This window comes from Oncorhynchus kisutch, linkage group LG8 (genome assembly GCF_002021735.2).
Source record: "Oncorhynchus kisutch isolate 150728-3 linkage group LG8, Okis_V2, whole genome shotgun sequence".
NCBI classification, from domain to species: domain Eukaryota; kingdom Metazoa; phylum Chordata; class Actinopteri; order Salmoniformes; family Salmonidae; genus Oncorhynchus; species Oncorhynchus kisutch.
Genome location: NC_034181.2, coordinates 30,504,412 through 30,526,662, shown reverse-complemented (window position 1 = coordinate 30,526,662; position 22,251 = coordinate 30,504,412). Strand labels below are relative to the sequence as shown.

Below are 22,251 nucleotides of genomic sequence, written 5' to 3'. Positions count from 1 at the left end.
CGCATTTATCATCGAAGGAATGAGCGTTACACCGAGGCCTGTACTCTGGAGCGGGATCGATTTGGACGTGGAGGGTCCATCATGGTCTGGGGTGGTGTGTCACAGCATCATCGGACTGAGCTTGTTGTCATTGCAGACAACTCAACGAGGTATGTTACAGGGAAGGCCTTCCTCCTTCCTCATGTTGGTACCCTTCCTGCAGGCTCATCCTGACAAGACCCTCCAGCATGACAATGCCACCAGCCATACCGCTCGTTCTGTGCGTGATTTCCTGCAAGATAGGAATGTCAGTGTTCTGCCTAGGTCAGCGAAGAGCCCGGATCTCAATCCCATTGAGCACGTCTGGGACCTGATGGATCGAAGGGTGAAGGCTAGGGCCATTCCCCTCAGAAATTTCTGGGAACTTGCAGGTGCCTTGGTGGAAGAGTGGGGTAACATCTCACAGCAAGAACTGGCAACTCTGGTGCAGTCCATGAGGAGGAGATGCATTGCAGTACTTAATACAGCTGGTGGCTGTATAGGTAGGTTAACCAGGTTACCAGATTACCTGGTTACGTTCGTCTATTCTAAAATAAGTCCAGCATCCGAACAGTACACTGTACACCCACCATTTGAATAGAAAGGGATTACGAACACCATTTGTGTAATGGCATTCAGCCGACAAAGTGACGTGTATTTATGGATGCCAAGGGAAGCCATGCTTCTCCAAAAATGTTAACACTAAAATAAATAAACCATTTTTAATTTGTGTCTACGATTCGCAAGAGGCTGAATCTATTTCACCAGAGAAAGCATCTGAGCAAGGCAAACAATGCCCCTTTGTCTTAGTGTCTGAAGCCCATGTATCTGACGCTGTTGCCCAAAAAGAATATGACATGTCACTCCCTGGACACGCCACTGACCACTGATGTTTCTACAACTTGATTGGAGTCCACCTGTGGTAAATTAAATTGATTGGACAGGATTTGGGAAGGCATACACCTGTCTATAAAATGTCCCACAGTTGACATTGCATGTCAAAGTAAAAACCAAGCCATGAGGTCGAAGGAATTGTCTTCCTAGAGCTGGCCGCCCGGCCAAACTGAGCAATCAGGTGAGAAGGGCCTTGGTTAGGGATGTGACCAAGAACCCAATGGTCACTCTGACAGAGCTCCAGAATTTCTCTGTGGAGATGGGAGAACCTTCCAGAAGGACAACCATCTCTGTCGCACTCCACTAATCAGGCCTTTATGGTAGAGTGGCCAGACGGAAGTCCCTCCTCAGTAAAAGGCACATGACAGCCCACTTGGAGTTTGCCAAAAGGCACTTAAAGGACTCTCAGACCATGAGAAATAAGATTCTCTGGTCTGATGAAACCACGATTGAACTCTTTATCCTGAATGCCAAGTGTCACGTCTGGAGGAAAGCTGGCACTATCCCTACAGTGAAGCATGGTGGTGGCAGCATCACCTGTGGGGATGTTTTTCAGCGGTAGGGACTGGGAAACTAGTCAGGATCAAGGGAAAGATGAACAGAGCAAAGTACAAGAGATCCTTGATGAAAACCTGCTCCAGAGCGCTCAGGACCACAGACTGGGGTGAAGGTTCACCTTTCACCAGGACAACGACCCTAAGCACACAGCCTAGACAACGCAGGAGTGGCTTTGGGACAAGTCTCTGAATGAACTTGAGTGGCCCAGCCAAAGCCCGGACTTGAACCCAATCAAACATCTCTGGAGAGACCTGAAAATAAATGTGCAGCGACGCTCCCCATCCAACTTGACAGATCTTGAGAGGATCTGCAGAGAAGGATGGGAGAAACTCCCCAAATGCAGGTGTGGCAAGCTTGTAGAGTCACACCCAAGAAGAGTTGAGGGTGTAATCACTGCCAAAGGTGCTTCAATAAAGTACTGAATAAAGGGTCTGAATACTTATGTAAATTAATATTTCCGTTTTTATTTTTAATACATTTCCTAAAATGTCTAAAAACATGTTTTTGCTTTGTCATTATGGGGTATTGTGTGTAAATTGATGAGGGGGAAAAATTATTTAATTGATTTTAGAATAAGGCTGTAACATAACAAAAATTAGGAAAAAGTCAAGGGGTCTGAATGCTTTCTGAATGCACTGTAAATTCCATTACATCCACCAATTCTCCCTGCAGCCAATAAAGCAGTTACTGCATCATCAATAGATTGATCCTACAGGCATGTCCTTGACCAAGGCACCTAAACTAAACTGCTGCATCGATGAAGATCATGATTTTTATTTTTTATTTCACCTTTATTTTTATTTAACCAGGTAGGCTAGTTGAGAACAAGTTCTCATTTACAACTGCGACCTGGCCAAGATAAAGCAAAGCAGTGCGACACAAACAACAACACAGAGTTACACATGGAATAAACAAACATACAGTCAATAACACAATAGAATAAAAGTCTATATACAGTGTGTGCAAATGAGTTAAGATAAGGGAGGTAAGGCAATAAATAGGCCATAGTGGCGAAATAACTACAATTTAGCAATTAAACACTGGAGTGATAGATGTGCAGAAGATGAATGTGCAAGTAGAGATACTGGGGTGCAAAGGAGCAAAAAAAAATATATAACAGTATGGGGATGAGGTAGTTGGATGGGCTATTTACAGATGGGCTATGTACACGTACAGTGATATGTGAGCTGCTCTGACAGCTGGTGCTTAAAGTTAGTGAGGGAGATATCAGTGATTTTTTAAATTCAGTTCCAGTCATTGGCAACAGAGATTTGGAAGGAAAGGCAGCCAAAGGAGGAATTGACTTTGGGGGTGACCAGTGAAATACACCTGCTGGAGCGCCTGCTACGGGTGGGTGCTGCTATGGTGACCAGTGAGCTGAGATAAGGCGGGGCTTTACCTAGCAAAGACTTATAGATGACCTGGAGCCAGTGGGTTTAGCAAGTAGAGTAGAGTGTTGGAGGCCATTTTGTAAATGACATCGCCGAAGTCAAGGATCGATAGGATAGTCAGTTTTACGAGGGATGATCCATGGAAGCCATAAGTAAATATGGCTGATGTTCCTTATCGTCATTAATTACCATTATGCCAGAGGGGTCCCTCATGTTCTGTTTGTATTCCTCTGACCATTTGAAATATGATCTTAATTCAAACATAAATCTAAATGTTTATCCAAGATAAATCCTAATCAGATGCCAGTTGTCATATCCTAGGAACAAAAAGGCAAGTGGCTGTACTGTCCTCACCACAATGAATCAGAGAAACAAAAATGACATTGTCATTGTGAAAGATACACACTGAGTCAGTAAAAGGCATTCGGAAACTGCTATTACAGAACTGGCCATAGAAGGAACTACGATGATAAATGGCAAATGGCGGATGGCATTCCAGACATTTTCTTGATTGTTCTCCCTCAATGTACTAGCTGGCGTGAGTTGTGTCAAGATAACAATCTATTATTTTTAGTGTTGGTGTACTAGAGGGAGGAAACTGGTTTCCTTTTCAGCTGGGGGTGTCTTGACTTGCAGTCTACACTTGTTAGAGAGACTTTTACCACAGATTGTGTTAGAGTTTGTAAACAAACAATTTAATGCACTTGTCCAGGTAAGAAACCTGTCAACTTTCATCAGAAATGGGAAGTGATGGTATATGTGACAAAGTATGAAACAATTATGTGTGACAAAGGGTGACAAACAATTCAAATGTGTTTGTATGTTTTATATGCAATTCCAATACCATCTGTAACAGTATGGAACAACTCGAAAAGTTCTGTACAGCATGCAAGTATCAGTGATTCAGAGAATCATGGGTTAAATCATTTAAAGGCCACAGAATGAAAAGGTAGATGTCTATCTCTATATGTCCAGCAGTGAACAAGTCTGTCAAGTCATGGGCATTATCAGTTGATGGCAACAAAGTCATGGGTTAACCTACAGTAAAGTCATGTAACCTGTGGCAAGGCTAAAAGGTAACACCAAAAGGCGCAGAACTTGATCTTAATGAGTGAAACCTTACCTCATATAAGAAATTGAATGGTGGTGGTAGGAGTATCTTTGAGTTTTTGAGGGTTTTGGCCTGCATGAGTGGCCCGTGACTGGTTTAATTAGAATTCTACTGAGTGTGTGTGGTAGTGAGCAGAGTGCTGAGCAGAGTGCCCCCAAACCCTTACCCGACTTGCAGTGTCTCAGCATGCACACTTCACAGCACCTCCACTCCCACAGCTAGGGTGTGAGGGTGACCGGCATTCTGGGTTACAGACCTGAGAGAGAGGGAGCGAGAGCGAGAGACACACAATTAGACCCAACCAAATCATGAGACAAAAAAATATAATTAACTGACACATTAGAATGAATTAACAAAAAAACAGAGCAAACTGGAATGCTATATGGCCCTAAACAGAGTGTACACAGTGGCAGAATACCTGACCACTGTGACTGACCCAAACTTAAGAAAACTTTGTCAATATACAGACTCAGTGAGCATAGCCTTGCTATTGAGAAAGGTCCGTATGCAGACCTCAAATCAAAGTTTATTTGTCAACAGCGCCAAATACAACAGGTGTAGGCCGAGCAATTGCCGTACCAGGCAGTGATGCAACCGGTCAGGATGCTCTCGATGTAGCAGCTGTAGAACCTTTTGAGGAGCTCAGGACCCATACCAAATCTTTTTAGTTTCCTGAGGGGGAATAGGTTTGTCGTGCCCTCTTCACGACTGTCTTGGTGTGTTTGGACCAATCTAGTTTGTTGTTGATGTGGACACCAAGGAATTTGAAGCTCTCAACCTGCTCCACTACAGCCCCATCGATGAGAATGGGGACATGCTCGGTGCTCCTTTTCCTGTAGTCCACAATCATCTCCTTAGTCTTGGTTACGTTGAGGGATAGGTTGTTATTCTGGCACCACCCGGCCAGGTCTCTGACCTCCTCCCTATAGGCTTTCTCGTCGTTGTCGGTGATCAGGCCTACCACTGTTGTGTCGTCAGCAAACTTAATGATGGTATTGGAGTCATGCCTGGCCATGCAGTCATGGATGAACAGGGAGTACAGGAGGGGACTGAGCAAGCACCCCTGGGGAGCAGATGTGTTGCTACCTACCGTCACCACCTGGCGGCGGCCTGTCAGGAAGTCCAGGATCCAGTTGCAGAGGTAGGTGTTTAGTCCCAGGATCCTTAGCTTGGTGATAAGCTTTGAGGGTACTATGGTATTGAACGCTGAGCTGTAGTCAATGAACAGCATTCTCACATAGGTGTTCCTTTTGTGCAGGTGGAAAAGGGCAGTGTGGCGTGCAATAGAGATTGCATCATCTGTTGATCTGTTTGGGTGGTATGCAAATTGGAGTGGGTCTAGGGTTTCTGGGATAATGGTGTTGATGTGAGCCATTACCAGCCTTTCACAGCACTTCATGGCTACGGACGTGAGTGCTACGGGTCTGTAGTCATTTAGGCAGGTTGCCTTTGTGTTCTTGGGCACAGGGACTATGGTGGTACGCCTGAAGCATGTTGGTATTACAGACTCAATCAGGGACATGTTGAAAATGTCAGTGAAGACACCTGCCAGTTGGTCAGCACATGCCTGGAGCACACGTCCTGGTAATCCATCTGGCCACGCAGCCTTGTGTATGTTGACCTGTTTAAAGGTCTTACTCACGTCGGCTACAGAGAGCGTGATCACACAGTCATCCGGAACAGCTTATGCTCTCATGCATGCCTCAGTGTTGCTTGCCTCGAAGCGAGCATAGAAGTGATTTAGCTCGTCTGGTAGGCTCGTGTCACTGGGCAGCTCCCGGCTGTGCTTCCCTTTGTAGTCTGTAATAGTTTGCAAGCCCTGCCACATCCAAAGAGCGTCGGAGCCGGTGTAGTATGATTCAATCTTAGCCCTGTATTGACACTTTGCCTGTTTGATGGTTCGTCGCAGGGCATAGCGGGATTTCTTGTAAGCTTCCGGGTTAGAGTCCCGCACCTTGAAAGCGGCAGCTCTACTCTTTAGCTCAGTACGAATATTGGTGCTGGCTTGGACCTGGCTCTCAATAGAAGACAGGTTATGTTCACACTGGCCACAAAATGAGGTAGAAACTGAGCTGCACTTCCTGACCTCCTGCCAAATGTATGAACATATTAGAGACACACATTTCCCTCAGATTACACAGATCCACAAAGAATTTGAAAACAAACCCAATTTTTCTAAACTCCCATATCTACTGGGTGAAACACCAGCATGCTATCACAGCAGCAAGATTTGTGACCTGTTGCCACAAGAAAAGGGAAACCAGTGAAGAACAAACACTATTTATGTTTATTTATTTTCATTATTTGCACATCGTTACAACACTGTATATAGACATAATATGACATTTTACATGTCTTTATTCTTTTGGAACTTCTGTTAGTGTAATGTTTACTGTTCAATTTTATTGTGTATTTCACTTTTGTTTATATCTACTTCACTTGCTTTGGCAATGTTAACATGTGTTTTCCATGCCAATAAAACACTTGAATTGAATTGTGAATTGAGAGAGAGAGAGAGAGAGAGAGAGAGAGAGAGAGAGAGAGAGAGAGAAAGAGAAAGCAGGAGCGAGAGAGAGAGAGAGAAGGGTACTGAGAGAGAGCAGGGGAGTGAGTGAGAGAGAGAAAGAGAGCGAGAGCAGGGTAGAGAGAGAGGTAGGGAGTGATATACAGCCAAAGAGGGAGGGCAGCCACTTGGTGCACTCTTGTGGTTCTAGCAGGAGCGTCACAGCTGCTTGCTCTCTGACAGTGTGGCATCGCTCTCATATAGCACACAGCGAAAAGTGCTCCAGACAAACATTACAGTATGTATGATTGGACTTCTTTCAGAGGAATATGGGTTTGCCTCCTTTTTAAAAAGTTTTTCTAACTTCTTGAATTGGTCATTTTTTCACTATCCTCTCCAGGGATGTATAAATCCAAGACAAAATGAGCAAAAAGGATTGTTTTCGGGGTTTTAATTTGGACATTTTGGATGCATTGCATTGACAAGACAACATGTTGTCACCGGTGTTTGGAGACATAGGAGACAGACATACATTTTTGGATTATCTGGACACTTACCAGTGATACATGAAAGCTGTGAAACATGTCAGCGGGAGATTTACATTTGCTTGGAATGAACAAAAACGCAAGGGTGTGACATAGAGAGACCAAATTGTTGTGTGTTTGACTTTAAAAATGCTATTACAAAATGTTGTTTTTTACTCTTAATGCATGAAAAATCAATTTTACCTTTGTGTATGTCTTTTCTTATGAAGATGGATTTTAACTTGAGTAGCATAGTGCTCTACGCGGTCAACACCACTGTGACCCCCTTTCACAACAATACAGGACCCTACCATCCTGCAGCGGGACCCTGGAGTTTACTATTGCTGGTGATCATCATCATGACCATCGTGGTGGGCAACTTGCTGGTCATCATCGCTATAGCACGCACATCCCAGTTACAGACTATGACTAACATCTTCATCATGTCCCTGGCCTGTGCTGACCTCATCATGGGGGTCCTGGTGGTCCCTCTGGGGGCCACCATCGTGGTGACGGGGAACTGGCAGCTGAGTGACATCTCCTGCGAGCTCTGGACCTCTGTAGATGTGCTCTGTGTCACGGCCAGCATCGAGACTCTTTGCGTGATTGCAGTGGACCGCTATATTGCCATTACAAGGCCCCTCAGGCACAAGGTTCTGCTCAATAAGTGGCGCGCCCGACTAATAGTGTGTGTGGTGTGGATTGTGTCTGCTCTGATCTCTTTTGTGCCCATCATGAACCAGCTTTGGCGGGCAGAAGAGGACCCGGAGGCCTTGGTGTGCTATCAGGACCCTGCCTGCTGTGACTTTATGACCAACAGCACTTTTGCCATTATATCCTCTGTAGTGTCATTCTACATCCCTTTGCTCATAATGATATTTGTCTATGTCAAAGTCTTCCTCATAGCCACACGACAGGTACAGCTCATAGACAAGACCCGGCTGCGCTTCCAGAATGAATGGCCAGCGCCGACGACAACACAGCTGAGCAACCACAGTTGCAACATTTTGCCCTTGGGCTATGGTGGCAGTAGCAGCTGCACCAGCTCACCTCGCAAGAGAAGCTCCAGGCGAAGACCCTCACGGCTAACCGTCGTCAAGGAGCACAAGGCCCTCAAGACCTTGGGCATTATCATGGGCACCTTCACCCTCTGCTGGCTGCCTTTCTTTGTGGCTAACATCATCAACGTGTTTGACAGGAACGTGCCCCCGGGAGAGATCTTCCGCCTGCTCAACTGGCTGGGCTACATCAACTCTGGCCTCAACCCCATAATCTACTGCAGGAGCCCTGAGTTTCGCACTGCTTTCAAGAACTTGCTGGGCTGCCCCTGGTTTTCCACCCCACGATTAAACACCTTAGGTGTCTATAAGGAGAAGCGGACACACTGCCCCTGCTTCCTGGGTTCGCCTGAGGCAGCCAGCTCTTTCCAGAAGCCCCCTGCTGCTGCCAGGCCTGAGGGGGACGAGAGCCTGGCTAGCAGTCAGAGCAGCGACAAGAGTGAGGAGCCTTCCCCAGGACCCCCACACTTTAACGGCAACACACAGTTCAGTGAATTCTCCAAACCAGAAAATGAATTGTAAGTTTCCTATTGTTATCATCTAAAATTTTGCACACTACATTTTCTCGTTCCATGATAAATACTTTAAACAATGCATAGATAAATGGGGAGGGGGGGTCATTGTTTAAATTATGTTATGAATGTTATAAATTATGTTTAAATTTCACAGATATCTCAAATTTGCACTTATTAGCATTTACACTATTCGATTTGATAGTGATAGATTATCTTGAGAAGACGCCATGGTCCATGTCTATACAAGCCTTTTGTTGTCATGCAAGGCGACAAACCTAATTCTCAATCCTCCAGTATCAAAGTGAATTAAAAGAGTTCACTGACATATATTTCACTTTAGAAAAAATCCCTTTAGAAGTGAATTGAAAGATGACAGTTTTATGACAAAATATACAAGCATACTGTAAACCAAAGCAAGCACTGAACTTAAAGTTCAGCTTGTAAAATAAGGACCGACCAAATACAATGGGAACAAAATAAAATCAACAGAAGTACCAGAATTAACATTCCGTAGATGCTATAAATGTTTAACTTCAGCTTACAAAAATGTTACTCCTAATTGTATTTACAAGTCTAGGCCAATTGATATCTGCTGACACACACACACATAAATTGCGTAATCAACCTATGGTAGTGTATTTCCACATTATGAAGGGAAAAGTCTGTTCATAATGTTGAAATACACTACCATAGGTTGATTACGCAATTTATGTGTGTGTGTCATTTGTCAACCATTCAATACATAATTGAAACAATGCTAAGACATCAGGAGGGGAGTGTACTGCTGCAATCCAGAGGGCATGTTTAGAATCATGTCTGTAGTTTCGCGGTATTCCTTTGGGAGAGGGGATACGTTTGGTAAATCAAACCATCTCTTTGAATCCTTCACTCACAGGTTTCGTAGAGCTCACTGGGCATGCATGTTCAATATATTTGGATATGTTCTGAATACACTAAGCTGCTGGAACAATGTAGGCCTAATGAATGTACTCAATGCTTACATACTGAAAGATTAATATTACAACATTATAACGCAATGTGAAATGTAATATGCAAATGTTCATTGTGTAGATCCATATCAAAGTAATTAATTTCAAGACTGTAGATGAATTTATAATTGCTGCTACCGTATTATGTTACCTGTTCATCTTTGAATGCGGCACATGTCAACATTATACAAATTAATAACATATTACCAAGGGTTCTCTAAAAAACAAATCATTTCAAATCCCCATGTGTAATTTAGTGCTTCTGTAGCTGTTTACTCTACTATACCCTTAACCACCTCTTCTTGCTGTGTCTTGGAACCTTCAATACCAATTAATTATCCATTTAGAACCTAAAGGTTGATAAAATGGTAAGAAAACATACAAATTAATATAGCTTTTTTAATGACAAAAAATATGCATTATAGTAAAGTATTGTACATCAAAACTAAACCCAATTAAAAGTGTCAAAAAGTGTGAATGTCTGATGCAGACATTATAGAGGGGCTTCCCAATAGAGTGAGTTGATGGTGTTTATGCCTCTGCTAGGGCCCCTCTGCAGCCTGTCCAACACCCGCCCACAGCTGATAACCCTTTATCACTGAGCCACAAGACTTCCGCTCACCGGGAGAGGCTGTTTACAAGACAAATAGCCATTGGGAGCACACATAAGAGCATGGTTTGTTTATGGTTGGACTGCTAAACATGTGTCTTACCAAACCAATCCAATTTGCAGAGTCACTTATACTATACAGATGCTGGGATCAGGTTACCTTTTTAATAACTACCAATTTAATCCATAACAAGTGCCTTCACTCACTTCTGAATTCTCACTGCATCAATTTACAGTTGAAGGGTAGTAGGCTGTGTTATCTATACTGATCTTGTTCCGTGGGTTTCAGGGGCAGTTAGGAATCATTATGAGTGCACATTCTTCTCACACATGCAAATACTGGATCTAAAGATGACTTTAAAAGCTCTATAGCTGACAACAGTCCAGTAATATGAATAGGCCAGTGACATGCAATTATATATTTTTTATCTAAACAGTTCATTTGCAGTGTTACAATTGTTTCCGAAATGTTGCAATCTCTGAGCTCTTTAACAGATGCAATTAATTGGGCAGTAACGTAGGAACCATTTAAGAGTGTCCAGTAATTCAGCCTGAGTAAGAAGGCTATAGCTCACTGTACTAGAGTGAGATCATTAGGTGTATCAGAAAAACCGGGCCGTGGCTTTAACAGTCTATTGAATGTGAATGATAATGTGTGAACTCCCTATTGGCCCCGGCAGGCAGGGGGGATAGGCTAGGACACAGCATGAATCAGGGACCTATGTCTTCTGCAGGTGGTGATAAGCCAGCGCTTAGTGCTTGGTGAGAGCAGTGTTGTCCTATGGTAATTTAGCCTAAATCCTTCCTACAATGTTGTGGGAATTGTGCAGGATACCTAGCTAGCACATAACATTCTGAGAACCATATGTTTCTTAGGTGGGAATTTCAGTACTTTAGCATAACATTTTCTATAGGTTTCCTCATGGTTCTATTTAAAGTCATGTTCTCAGAACATTAAGAAACCTTTCCATAAAAACCACTAGAAAACATTAGTAACATTCAAAGAACTTTCTAAGAATTATATTTTAAAACAGATACATTCTGTTCTCACCATCAACAAAACTCTCTCCATCCTCTATCTGGTTAAGTGTGTTCAGGTGTGTTGGCCACACCCACTAATTGGCCACACGTAATCTTAATGAATGCTTGTTTCCTTTGAAATGGGGTCTGTTTGAATCAAAGTGAAAAATAGAGGACTCATCATAGATATCTGTTTTAGCATGGACAATGCCATTTTTATTAGACATTGCCATCATCCACCATTTTAAAGCAGTTAAGTAGTTAACTGGTTGGGGATTCCTGTGGTTTTTAGCCTCAATGGCACTGCCGATGCCATCAAAGACGCTATAATGGCACTGATATAAAGATGAGTCCTCTATATATCTCTGTGGTTTGACTAGACTAGAGGACGACTGATTAATCGGAATAGCCAATTAATTAGGGCCGATTTCAAGTTTTCATAACAATCGGTAATCGGTATTTTTGGACACTGATTGGCCAATTTTTAAAAACATTTTTTTTACACCTTTATTTAACTAGGCAAGTCAGTTAAGAACACATTCTTATTTTCAATGACGGCCTAGGAACGGTGGGTTAACTGCCTTGTTCAGGGGCAGAACAACAGATTTTTACCTTGTCAGCTCAGGGATTCGTTTTTGCAACCTTCCGGTTACTAGTCCAACGCTCTAACCACCTGCCTTACATTGCACTCCACGAGGAGCCTGCGTGGCAGGCTGACTACCTGTTAAGCGAGGGCAGCAAGAAGCCAAGGTAAGTTGCTAGCTAGCATTAAACGTATCTTGTAAAAAACAATCAATCTTAACATAATTACTAGTTAACTACACATGGTTGATGATATTACTAGTTTATCTAGCGTGTCCTGCGTTGCATATAATCAATGCGGTGCCTTCTCATCGAATCACAGCCTACTTCGCCAAACGTGTGATGAAGTGTGAACGTGTGATGAACGTGTGAACGTGTGATGATGCAAGCAGTCAGGGTATATGCAGGAGTTTGGGCCATCTGGCTCATTGCGAACTGTGTGAAGTACATTTATTCCTAACAAAGACTGTAATTAATTTGCCAGAATTGTACATAATTATGACATAACATTGAAGGTTGTACAATGTAACAGCAACATTTAGACTTAGGGATGCCATCCGTTAGATAAAATAGGGAACGGTTCCGTATTTCACTGAAAGAATAAACGTTTTGCTTTCGAAATGATAGTTTCCGGATTCAACCATATTAATGACCAAAGGCTTATATTTCTGTGTGTTATTATATTATAATTAAGTCTATGATTTGATAGAGCAGTCTGATTGAGCGATGGTAGGCAGCAGCAGGCTCGTAAACATTCATTCAAACAGCACTTTCAAACAGTGAGTTTGCCAGCAGCTCTTCGCAATGCTTCAAGCATTGCTCTGTTTATGACTATCAACTCCCGAGATTAGGGTGGTGTAACCGATGTGAAATGGCTAGCTAGTTAGCGGGGTGCGCACTAATAGTGTTTCAAATGTCACTCGCTCTGAGACTTGGAGTAGTTGTTCCCCTTGCTCTGCAAGGGCCTCTGCTTTTGTGGAGCGATGGGTAACGATGCTTCGAGGGTGGCTGTTGTTGATGTGTTCCTGGTTCGAGCCCAGGTAGGGGCGAGGAGAGGGACGGAAGCTATACTGTTACACTAAAGTGCCTATAAGAACATCCAATAGTCAAAGGTATATGAAATACAAACGGTATAGAGAGAAATAGTCCTGTAATAACTACAACCTAAAACGTCTTGCCTGGGAATATTGAAGACTCATGTTAAAAGGAACCACCAGCTTTCATATGTTCTCATGTTCTAAGCAAGGAAAATATTGCACTTTTACTTTCTTCTCCAACACTTTGTTTTTCCATTATTTAAACCAAATTGAACATGTTTCATTATTTATTTGAGGCTACATTGATTTTATTGATGTATTATATTAAGTTAAAATAAGTGTTCATTCAGTATTGTTTTAATTGTCATTATTACAAATTAATTAATTAATTGGACGATTAATTGGTATCGGCTTCTTTTGGTCCTCCAATAATCGGTATCGGCGTTGAAAAATCGGTCAACCTCTAGACTAGACTAAAATAAACAGCTTTGTATGAGTTTTAAAAATATGGCATGCTAGCTCCATCCTGGTGGCGCAGTGGACTAATTAGATGATTTTTGAATGACTACCTCATCTCTGTACCCCACATATACAATTATCTCTAAGGTCCATCAGTCGAGCAGTACATTTCAAACACAGATTCAACCACAAAGACCAGGGAGGTTTCCAATACCTCACAAAGAAGGGCACCTATTGGTAGATGGGTAAACGTTTAAAAAGCAGACATGCTTTCCCTTTGAGCATGGTGAAGTTATTAATTACACTTTGGAAGGTATATAAATACACACAGTCACTACAAAGATACAGGTATCCTTCGGAACTCAGTTGCCAGAAAGGAAGGAAACCGCTCAGGGATTTCATTGTGAAGCCAATGGTGATTTAAAACAGTTACAGAGTTTAAAGGCTGTGATTAGCTGTGATAGGAGAAAACTGAGGATGGATTAACAACATTGTAGTTACTCCACAATACTAACCTAAATGACAAAGTGAAATGAAGGAAGCCTGTACAAAATAAAAATATTCCAAAACATGCATCCGGTTTGCAAGAAGGCACTAAAGCGATACTGCAAAACATTTGGCAAAGCAATTCACTTTTTGTCCTGAATACAAAGTGTTTGGGGCAAATCCAACACATTACTAAGTACCACTCTCCATATTTTCAAGCATGGTGGTGGCTGCATCATGTTATGGGTAGGCTTGTAATCGTTAAGGACTGTGGATTTTTTCAGGATAAAACATTTACGGAACGGAGCTAAGCACAGGCAACATCTTAGATGAAACCTGGGTTCAGTCTGCTTTCCACCAGACACTGGGAGATTAATTCATCTTTCAGCAGGACAATAACTTAAAACACAAGGCCAAATCTACACTGGAGTTGCTTACCAAGAAGACAGTGAATGAGTGGCTGAGTTACAGTTTTGACTTAAATCTACTTGAAAATCTATGGAAAGACCCCAAAATGGTTGTCTAGCAATGATTAACAACTCATTTGACAGAGCTTGAAGAATTTAGAAAATAATAAATAGGCACAATTTGCACAATCATGGTGTGGAAAGCTTTTAGAGACTTACCAAGAAAGACTTACAGCTGTAATAGCTAACAAAAGTGTTTCTACAAAGTATTGACTCAGGGGTGTGAATACTTTTGTAAATGAGATATTGTTGCATTTCATTTCCAATACATTTTTAAAATGTTCTAAAAACATGTTTTCACTATTATGGGGAATTGAGTGTAGAGTGAATTTGTTTTTTGCTCCCATTTTGAATTCAGGTGGTAAAACAAGAAAATGTAGAATATGTCAAGGGGTATGAATACTTTCTGATGGCACTGTATGTTGGAATCTCACTGATGCCACTCCACAATAAAAAATGAATGTGTTTGCATGATTAATGCCTATGAAAAATAATTTCAATGTGTCTTATCTGTGCTTGGAGTTCAAAACAGTTAAGCCAAACTTAGCTAGTAGTGTTATTAAAGGTATTATTGAAACATGTTCTCAGAACGTTATTTAATTACCTTCAAATAACTTATAATTTCTGTTCTCAGAACATGAATAAAGCCTCCCAGGAAATTTTTCAGGGAACCATAGTAAAACATTCTCAGAACCTCCCTGCAACCTAAAAATGTATGTTCCAGAACAGGCGAAATGTTCACTTCCGTTCTCAAAAGGTTTAAAAAACACTCAATTTTAACGGTCAAGAAACGTATGGCTTCATTCCCAGAACCAATGGGAAACTTAAAACTTATGTTCCCACAACTTCCAAGGAACTAAATGTGCTAGCAGGGTAATGACTATTGTTATATCTAGTCTTATGACTAAATACGGAATGGAGCTTTGTACAAATTATTGCTAATTCAATGTTCCAAACAAAGTCGATGCCACATGGGAAATTCATGATGGTAGTTAGATGTCCACATACTCTTGACCATGCAGTGTATTTTATAAATGATACATATCACATACATATCATAAATATCGAAGCTATCCTTCATTAAGAAATACATGGAATGTGACATCTTTAACTAAACCCTGTGTAATTTGTTCATTCTGTACAGTACAGCAAAATAATCAAATTACTGTAGCTAATGTCCTCAGAGTTTCTCATATCAAACTGTTTTTAGATCTAAAGAGGAACAGCTGCTACTGTTTTAGTCCTCATGATGCGGCAGCACTACAGCATCTTGTAATAGTTATCACATACTCATTCTCTTTCATAAGCAGTGGTATGCTCTGCAGTGGCCTGCTCAGTATGGGTCAGGGGAAATGTGATAAGACTGTAATGCAAGGGAAAACAGTAAATGATTGAAGAACACAACTTGTTCTGTGCCAATATTTAAAAATGGCAGTGGGGTGAGAACTCACAATTATTTTTTTTGTCAACACTTCACCTAACGTACAGATTATTAAAAATGTTCCACTCTTCGAAGCAAAATGCCAGGAGTTTCTTTGACGTAGATTTGAGAAAAGGCTTAGTCTTGAAATTAATAGAAATTCAACTAAAGATCATTCTAATTTAAAATGTGCTCTAATACTGTTTGGTTATACAAGGCCAACACAATCAAGATTGCAGGTTCAACCTCTAGAGCACTATTTCATTATCTTCAATTGAGCCATTCAGCAAAGAGTGAATGCCTGTTTTGTTAACAATTCAGCCAGACTCAGATAGAACAAACAGGACATTTCCTCCACGGACAAAATGACTGTATAATAGAGAGAAGCCGTTATCACAAAAAAATAACATGTGATCATCATATTAATTAAGCATCAATAATGGCAGAGCCTCTATAAAAGCATGATAGAAGATAGGTTTGTTTTACAATGGCTTTGCAATCATTAGCTCAGTGGTACTAACTTTTGTGTTTGCCCTGGCACTAAAAGGTTGTGTCCCAAATTACCAACTGACAGAGTCCTGCAGCTTTCAGTGGAATAGCTTTGTGGGACATGCCTGGAACAGTAATTCCCATCTGATGGCTGATGGACTAAACTCTCTTTCTGTATGCTACCAAGCAACTGAGACTGAGGCATGATCTCACCCCTTGGGGTGATCCAGGGCCAAATGCCTCAAGATATATTTATCCAAACACCATGTCCCTCAACAGAAACATGTAGTGTGTCAGATATTGTTATCAAATTCACCTCCCAAAATACAGCAAATTAAAGATTCCTAGAATTCTCATCAAATTCTCACAGAAGTCCTGGGTTAAGAAGTTGCTGTATGGCACCTATATTCAGTTCAGTAATGGATTAGTGCAATAACACTCACGAGGTGTCACAACAAGCAATGAAGGCCAACATGTTGTGGCAGTTTGAACTCAGACACAACTTTCTAATGGATATGTTCAGAGCAAATTGAATTGCACAGATTAGAGAGACACATTACACTGTATTTTCACCCTCTGAACTTGTGTTGTTGTTTCAGCTTCCACTTGTTTGGCATGGCAAATATATCAGGCAAGAAATAGCTTTTGGAGAGAATCCACCAAGAGGAGAGGCAGTGGAAATATGTCGATCTGCGGCCCAGCCTAATGTACTGAGTGATTCAGAGTGCATGCCGCAATTGGCTTATTACTCCAAATGACTGAGTAAACATTTATACACACATTAGGTGACACCAGCACTATTTTCAACAGACATTGGTGATGTCCTGGCTTGGGTCCTAGATATAGAGCTACATGCTGAGTTTGTAATGCTACCCAGCAATGTGTAAAATCTAAATCCTTTCTCCCGGAGAGTGGAATGCAACGCTGTCTTATTATGAATAAACAGAAACATTGTACTCTGTTGTACATCATTTGTCAGTTAAACAGCATTTGTCATCATCACTAGTATCAATGGTAAAAAGTCCAGTCAATATTTAGAAAGGCTAGTCATTACAGTTTGTCCATGCATCTATTTCTCATAATGGTATCAATGAAATACACTGTACATACTTTTCAGTTATAGGCATGCAGGATGACCAGAGAAAATATGCGCATCAATTAAGTTATATTTGTAAAACGAATAAAACAGTTGACAGATGAAAGCAAGCCTTTTCATTCTGGCACAAATAAATCACATTGTACAATCTTTAACACAATGGTCACTTTTTCAAATTACAGCAGGTGACAAGAATTGTATATAAAAAAAAATGTCACGATTCTATAAAATTAGAAACTGCAGCAGTAGCGACTTACCCAGGAAATGACCTGAACTAGAGCTCTTTTCATGTGCAGTCGTCCATGACAGACCAAAAATGTTCCTTTTAAATATGTGAGCACTGCCATCAACTGAGCACCACATGCCATATAAGTATTTTGTTGGATTAGAAAGAGATATTACCTCAGAGAGCATGAAATTAGGAACAGGGTCAGCTAAAGCATGGTAATGACACTCTTCGACACTCATTGTCAATGAGAGCTGAGTATCTGATCAAATCCTACAGCTAAATGGTGTGGTTTTGGAGTTGAGTAAGTAGTTCAGTATGGGACACATCTTAAAATGGTGAGAGAAGGTTGAAGTCAATGTTTTACTGCACTGTCTGCAGTTGAATAAAGCAACAAAAAAAATTGGCAAGTAATTTAAATCAACTTAATCTCATTGATTGTTTCTTTCCAATTTACTGTAGTGTGGATAGTAATGCCCTGAGGCCTGGAAAGAAACATCTATGTGTTGGAAGGTTCTTAATGGTGAGGAACCATGTGCTCCAGGTGGTTCTTAAGAAACTGCAAACAACTTGATTGAAATATTTTAGCGCCATCAATCATAGAAATCAACATATTTGGCACTTCCACTGTAGTAGACAGGATTACAAAATAAACCCTTTGGCCCCATACCTGCCAGAGGCAAGACCTCAATTTCTGACCACAAAGTCCACCTTCGCCTGTTGACGTGTACTGTAAAAGAAAATACACTTAACTCAAATGATGGATGTCTCTGCCTGAGACTTTGGGATGAAGCGAAAGCCAAATTTGAACTAGGATTTAAACTACACAGACAATTATTTCCCTCAGAAGACCAAGTGAAAGTACAGTACTTGCTTTATAAGGGCTAAGGGTACTTGAGTCATATTTCATAAAATGCTTTCATCTTTCTGTAGATTTCTCTAGCAAAACAATGGTGGGCATTGTTTATATTTTCCTGCGTAGACATGTACTGTAAAACTGATAGGATCAGAATCTCTGGCATTTTGAAAAAAGGATTGGTTGGGTATGTTTGGGGGAAAGAGAACCCTAGAGTACACACTACCATGAAGTGATTGATGGGGATAGGATGGAAATTAATCAATCAGGAGAGATATGTTTAAAAGCTCAAACTCAAATAAGCAGTAAAACTGTTTCCCAGTTAAAAAATGAACCCAAATCCCACAATGTTCAATACATTTATGTAAGCTACACATTTCAACCTCCTCCCACCATGTCAGAGTAACCTCTCACAAAGGGCATTTGCCAAGTCAAACAAACACATAATCTCCTGATGAGACCATTAGTTGGCCTTCATATCTGGATTCTTTAACAGTAAAGGAGCATGTGTTTGGGATTTAATGGGAGGATGGGGTGAACAACAAGTCTGATATTGCAAATTAAATGTAAATGACATGATCAAATAAGATGTTTGGATCAATTTCAGGGTTGGATCCCAATGCTTTGAATTCCATTCCATCATTTTGTAAAAATAAATATTTTCCAAAAAGGTGATGTCTTGAATATACAGTATCAATGCAAAAATCTCATCTTCTCCAAGGCTGGGAAAACAAAACACCTTTTATTATAGAGTCGATATTTCACCATTGATACAATAGCCACTTTCTGCTGGCTCTGAATTTGTTACAGTAAAATGTGCTTAGTATATTTTGGCTAATATGGCATCAACATTCCTCAAAAGTAATTATCTTGCAAACTGAAATGACATTCTTAGTACTCAGTGAATCATAGGCTTTAACAATGTCTGGAATATGAAGTATGACAGGAATATGACTCAATACAGTAAGCACAAAAAAATATTTATCCTTATTAACTCAGTTTCACATTACAGGAATTGGACGGGTGAAAAACTGACTTTCACAACTGACTGAGCAGAGATTGGAATGGCTGAGATGAGACTGCACAAAGGAAAACCAAAGGAGATGGCAGACGAGCTGGTCCTGGTGAATATGGGCAAGGAAGATTGACTGATGTCAAAACCCTGAGAAGGAGAACTGGACTGGGCAGTTTGGGTTGGCTGGTCTGGACTTTGGGAGTAGCACCAGTTTAAAGGTGCTAATCACAAGACCTGAAGACCAACTGTGTTAACACACCACCCTGCCACATGTTGGTAGGCCTGAGACTGTGAGGATAGCTCACTGTTCACTGCAATACAACATAAAATAAATCATAATCATTAACTGACTTATCCTGGCATTGGCTACCACCAACACACTCACAGCATACTGTGTACAATAGGACAGACTCTTCCCCGACAACCAGAAAGGATTTCAGTAGCTCTTAGGACGTGACGCAGTAATACACAGTGTGTGATGTATGGTCAAAAGTGGGGAATCAGAATACATTTTGTACATTATCTAATGCTAAATTATTTATTTATTTATTATATCTCAACTTTATCTGTAAATGCAAAACTTGTCAACTTAATACAGGAATATTATGCCATATGTCTTTACTGTCCAGTAATGTCCATAGTGTAGCAATTTCATATCATCAACCTCTTCACTGCCAAATCAACCTAATTAAAAACTGCAACTGAAATATAAGTGTTCTGATCAAGGACATTAACATATTATTTCATAAATAGTGATATGTAACTAAAATACATAAATTGCACAAAACAGTCAATTATGAATGTAAGGCAATGACTGCCAACTAATCCATGAAAACCTAAGATGATTTGAAGCATCAGCCACACTAAATTTACCAGCACACCTATCAGGTGTACTGACCCACAGCCAAATTACATCCTTATGGTGCTTCGTACACACAGCAGGACCATCTGCATCACTGATTGCAGACATTGCATTGACCCATAAGATCTACTAACACTTCCTTGCATCTCGTGCAGCATATTTGCTCATAACTTATTTATTGTGTATCATTGTTGATGCTATAGGATGTCATATGAGTACAAAAATGTGTTCATTTTTTATTTTTACACAGCAATGAGTGTTATGTAATTTCCAAAAATAACATTAATTCAATATTGGTATGAACTAAGTCATTATGAATTCTGACAATTGGTACCTCTACAAACCTTTCACTAAACATATGACTGTACAACTGAAGTAAATGACAAGGTTTCCATGATCCTTCTCACTTGTATCAATGTGTGAAAGAGAGGGAGCAGAGAGAGACAGAAACAGAGAAAGAGAGTGAGTCAGTGAGTGAGTGAGTGAGACAGAGTTAGAGACAGAAACAGAGAAAGAGAGTGAGTCAGTGAGTGAGTGAAACAGAGTTAGAGACAGAAACAGAGAAAGAGAGTGAGTCAGTGAGTGAGTGAGACAGAGGTAGAGACAGAAACAGAGAAAGAGAGTGAGTCAGTGAGACAGAGTTAGAGACAGAAAAAAGGGAGACAGACAGACAGAGATAGTGGAGGGTGAGTGAGAGGGAGAATTTTGGCTGTAGAGAAATACATGTAGTCTGTCTCTCACTCTAGGGGAATAAGCCCTGGAACGCATAACGCTCACAGTAACTGTGTGGGGTTGAAAACACTCATGCTACAAAAACATCCATATCTCCTCAACTCCTTGGGATGGAAACAATTATCCGGACCGGAGTTCAACTCGATTCCTATCAGGTAATTCCTGTTACAGTTTTTAAGTGGCAGGCTGGTAAAGCCTTCATTAATCACACACAACCTACTGTACTGGTCATCTACAAGGATAAACAACCCCTCACTGCTTTATAACCAGTGGCATGTATTCATGGATGCCAAGGGAGGCCAGGCTTCCGCAAAAAATGTACCAATACATTTTTTTTTAAATCTCTACAATAATTTATCTTTTGTCTCTGTTTCATAATTTTCTCAAGAGGCTGAATGTATCTCACTGGAGAGTGAGCGAGTGTCTCTACAGGCCATCTATCTGATGCGGTTTGGTCCAAACGATTATGAGATTGTTGCCGGGGGGGGGGGGGGTCTCAATGAACAAGCACAAGCAAATTACAGTTTGGTGAGACAATGATGATGCAAAGGTCACATACCCATAAATGAAATCAATCATCCTACACAAACCAGATAGTCATTGGCCGTGTCTGAATAGCCATAGCCCACTTGCATTATAAATAGTAGGCATTTTGGGTATGGGAAAAAATGTGTTTCATAGTATGTGAAATGTAAAAAATTGTAGTGTGCTTTAAATGTCAGGATGTCATACTCTTCGGTTTTTCATCTAGTACAGTGGTTCCCAAACTTTTTATAGTCCTGTACCCCATCAAACATTCAACCTCCAGCTGCGTACCCCCTCTAGCACCAGGGTCAGTGCACTCTCAAATGTTGTTTTTTGCCATCATTGTAAGCCTGCCACACACACACTATACAATACATGTATTAAACATAAGACTGAGTGTGAGTTTTTGTCACAACCCGGCTCGTGGGAAGTAACAAAGAGCTCTTATAGGACCAGGGCACAAATACTAATATAATAATAATCAATCATTTTGCTCTTTATTTAGCCATCTTACATATAAAAATGTATTTGTTCATCGAAAATTGTGAATCACCACACAGGTTAATGAGAAGGGTGTGTTCGAAAGGACGCACATAACTCTGCAATGTTGGGTTGTATTGGAGAGAGTCTCAGTCTTAAATAATTTTCCACACACAGTCTGTGCCTGTATTTAGTATTCATGCTAGTGAGGGCCGAGAATCCAACATAAAAAATAGGTACGTGGTTGCAAAGGGCATCAGTGTCTTAACAATGCGATTTGCCAAGGCAGGATACTCCACGTATACTCCCTCTCCGGCCTCTAGGTCAT

At 40.9% G+C, this 22,251-nt stretch overlaps 1 protein-coding gene across 1 annotated transcript; it reads left to right on the top strand.

Moving 5' to 3' along the window:
• The first annotated feature begins 6,644 nt into the window (after window positions 1-6,644).
• On the top strand, window positions 6,645-20,588 carry LOC109895889 (beta-1 adrenergic receptor). The gene is made up of 2 exons (XM_020489964.2): window positions 6,645-8,575; window positions 19,322-20,588. Exons 1-2 carry the CDS (start codon window positions 7,182-7,184, stop codon window positions 19,359-19,361), a joined length of 1,434 nt encoding a protein of 477 aa, XP_020345553.1. The 5' UTR covers window positions 6,645-7,181; the 3' UTR covers window positions 19,362-20,588.
• The last annotated feature ends 1,663 nt before the right edge of the window (window positions 20,589-22,251 follow it).

What these genes read in the sequence shown, in the direction of transcription:
- LOC109895889 (XM_020489964.2), top strand. Translation starts at nt 7,182, where the DNA reads ATGCATGAAAAATCAATTTTACCTTTGTGTATGTCTTTTCTTATGAAG. An exon ending in TCCAAACCAGAAAATGAATT is followed by an intron (nt 8,576 to 19,321) that starts GTAAGTTTCCTA and finishes TTCACATTACAG; the next exon opens with GAATTGGACGGGTGAAAAAC.